The 2,666-nt window shown below is 33.6% G+C and overlaps 1 protein-coding gene across 1 annotated transcript in view; it reads left to right on the top strand.

The window, feature by feature from the left end:
* The window catches only part of LOC106106561 (octopamine receptor beta-1R-like), a 7,445-nt gene that overhangs the window by 2,857 nt on the left and 1,922 nt on the right, over positions 1 to 2,666 (top strand). The window contains exon 2 of the mRNA XM_013287160.1: positions 257 to 454. Coding sequence (XP_013142614.1) covers positions 257 to 454 — 198 coding nt within the window. The remainder of the gene's footprint in view (positions 1 to 256; positions 455 to 2,666) is intronic.

Genomic DNA, 2,666 nt, shown 5'->3' with positions numbered 1-2,666 from the left:
ATTACTATGCTTTCAAATAAGAATGTACACGTGAATGACTTCGATATGTCAAAAAATCATTGAAAACCAACATATTATAACTAAAAGAACTATGTAAATATTTAAGTTATAGATTCTCACGTCATGTTTTGGCAACCCTGCCTTTTTATAAGAGTTATGACGTCACAATACGGCGCAGTAACACATTCTTATTTCAAACGTACTGTCAATTTTAACATCAGTGTCAACCCTATTTATAGCATTACATTCTTTTTAGGAGTAAAGTAGCAGCTCTACTCCTGGACAAGCATCTCCAGATCAACGGCATCTCGATGGGTGACGTCATGAGAGAGAGACAGAGCATACAGATGCAGCCTATGGCGAGCAGTAAGATGAAGCGAGAGAGAAAAGCGGCCAGGACTCTTGGAATCATCATGTCGGCGTTCCTCGCATGCTGGTTGCCGTTCTTCTTATGGTTCGATATTTGAATTATGATTTTTTACGAGAAAACAAATGAACAGCTTGACTAATTTTGAATGATTGTTCAAACATAAAAACCCTTACTATAAGAAAAAATTTATAGGCTTGTGAGATGCGTTTTTAACCTTGTAATAATGAAGTATTTATAACGGAATCAGCGTAGTAATGCATACTTGTTATAAAATCAGAAGCGACACCATATAATATGTGTTTATCTACATTTTTGGGGTAAAACAAATGATGTTTACTACTGTAATCATAACTTCATTTATACATATAAATACGAAAGTTAAGATGGATGTTTGTTGGAGTTTGTAGCCTAAACGACTGAACGAATCTAGATGAAATTTGGTATAGATGTAGAGAATAGTCTGGAAGAACACATGGGCTACTCACTTTTGTTTTTTTTATACCACGCGAACGAAGTAACGGGTGAAAGTTGAATGAAAATTTTAACTTACGTTTTGAAAATGTTTTAAGTAAATAACCTTATTTCGTAGAATAGAGAAACACTAAGCGACTACAGCCAAACGAATGCATGACTAAAAATCGATTGTATTACTGCATAATACAGAAATTTACCGCAAGCGATAAAAGTCATGGCCTAGGACAGGGGTGGCAAACATTTATTATTTATTAGCTTTCGTCCGCGACTCCGTCAGTGTGGAATTAAAAAAAAAAAGTGAATAGCCTATGTGTTCTTCCTTATTATCCTCTACATCTATACCAAATTTAATCGAAATCCGTTCAGCCGTTTAGGCTACAAACTCTAACAAAATTAAACCAATAAAATTTATTGATAAAATAATGGTAAAAAAAACTCACTAATGTAAGCACAAAGATTATGCAACAAGAAAGAATAAGATATAAACTGTGCAAAAAATTGTACGTATCAAGAGTCTGTAGGTGTTGATTTAAAATAAAAAAAATACCATTAAAAAAAGTTCAATGTGTCTTAGACACCGAATGTTGTTTTTACGTCATTTCCATGGTGCACTTATTTGATTATTTTTTTCGTAGTATTTGTATAAGAGACGTGCCCAAAATATGATGTGTGCCATTTATGGTACGCGTGCCAGAGGTCCGCTACCCCTGGAATAGCGCAAACTGTAGATCACGAAACAAATACACTAATGCAATATCAAAATCACTTTTTAATAGCGAGTATAATAACTTATATGAATATAGAACAAAGAATATTAAAAGTAGAATTAAAATTAGTGTTACACTTGTATATATTTTATCTTACTAATGTTATAAATGCGAATGTTTAGATCGATGTTTATTAGAGTTTGTAGCCTAAATTGCTGAACAGATCTCGATGAAATTTGGCATAGATGTAGAGGATAGTCTGGAAGAATACATAGGCTACTTGCTTTTGTTTTTTTAATGCCACGCGTGCGGAGTCAACAACATTACAAATAAGAATGATTTGTATTTTTTTTTAATTCTTTCGCTATTTGAAAGCTAAATTTTCACTGAATTTCATAGGCTATATTTTCTGTGGATTTTCTATAATTTAGTTAACCATTTACCATCAGGTCGAAGCCGTGGTGGATACCTAGAATGTTGTAATTATAATGTGCGTGCGAGAACCGAAACATTAAAACATGTACTAACATTCTACGGATCCCAAAGTAAGCAAAAGCTTTTATCCTAGTACCCAAAGACGAGATCACAGTCAGCATAAGATAAATGAATTAAAATACATAAAACCTAACCTCCAAATATTTGGGAATAATGCCAAAAGACTTTTTTCGGTCAGAATTTTTATTATAAATTTACAATTGAAGATTATCTACACTACATTACAACTGCATGAGTTTTTCGAAGAGACCATAACTTTTTTTAATAACTTTTTAAACAATTAAAAACATCACCTCTCTCTCTCTCTCCCTCTCTTACCATGAGTTAAAGATGACTAGGCCATAGTTAACTCTCATCCGCTGCGGGTAGACTTCACACATATCTTTGAATATCTTCTCCGATTTGTGCAGACATCCCTATGTTTTCCTCTATAGTAAGAACGTTGCAGATGTCATGTAAAATAATGAAATTTATTAAATATTTAAAATGAAAACTACATATTCATACATTTTGAATGGGTCGTCTCGCCCGGTGTAATACCACGACACAGAAGACAGGCGTGAAGTGGGAGCAATTCCACGTTTCGTCTGATGAGTTTTATGCCGGAGACCTAATCTTAG

The sequence above is a fragment of the Papilio polytes genome, unplaced genomic scaffold (assembly GCF_000836215.1).
Source record: "Papilio polytes unplaced genomic scaffold, Ppol_1.0 DF822178.1, whole genome shotgun sequence".
NCBI lineage: Eukaryota > Metazoa > Arthropoda > Insecta > Lepidoptera > Papilionidae > Papilio > Papilio polytes.
This window is presented reverse-complemented; position numbering and strand designations above follow the sequence as displayed.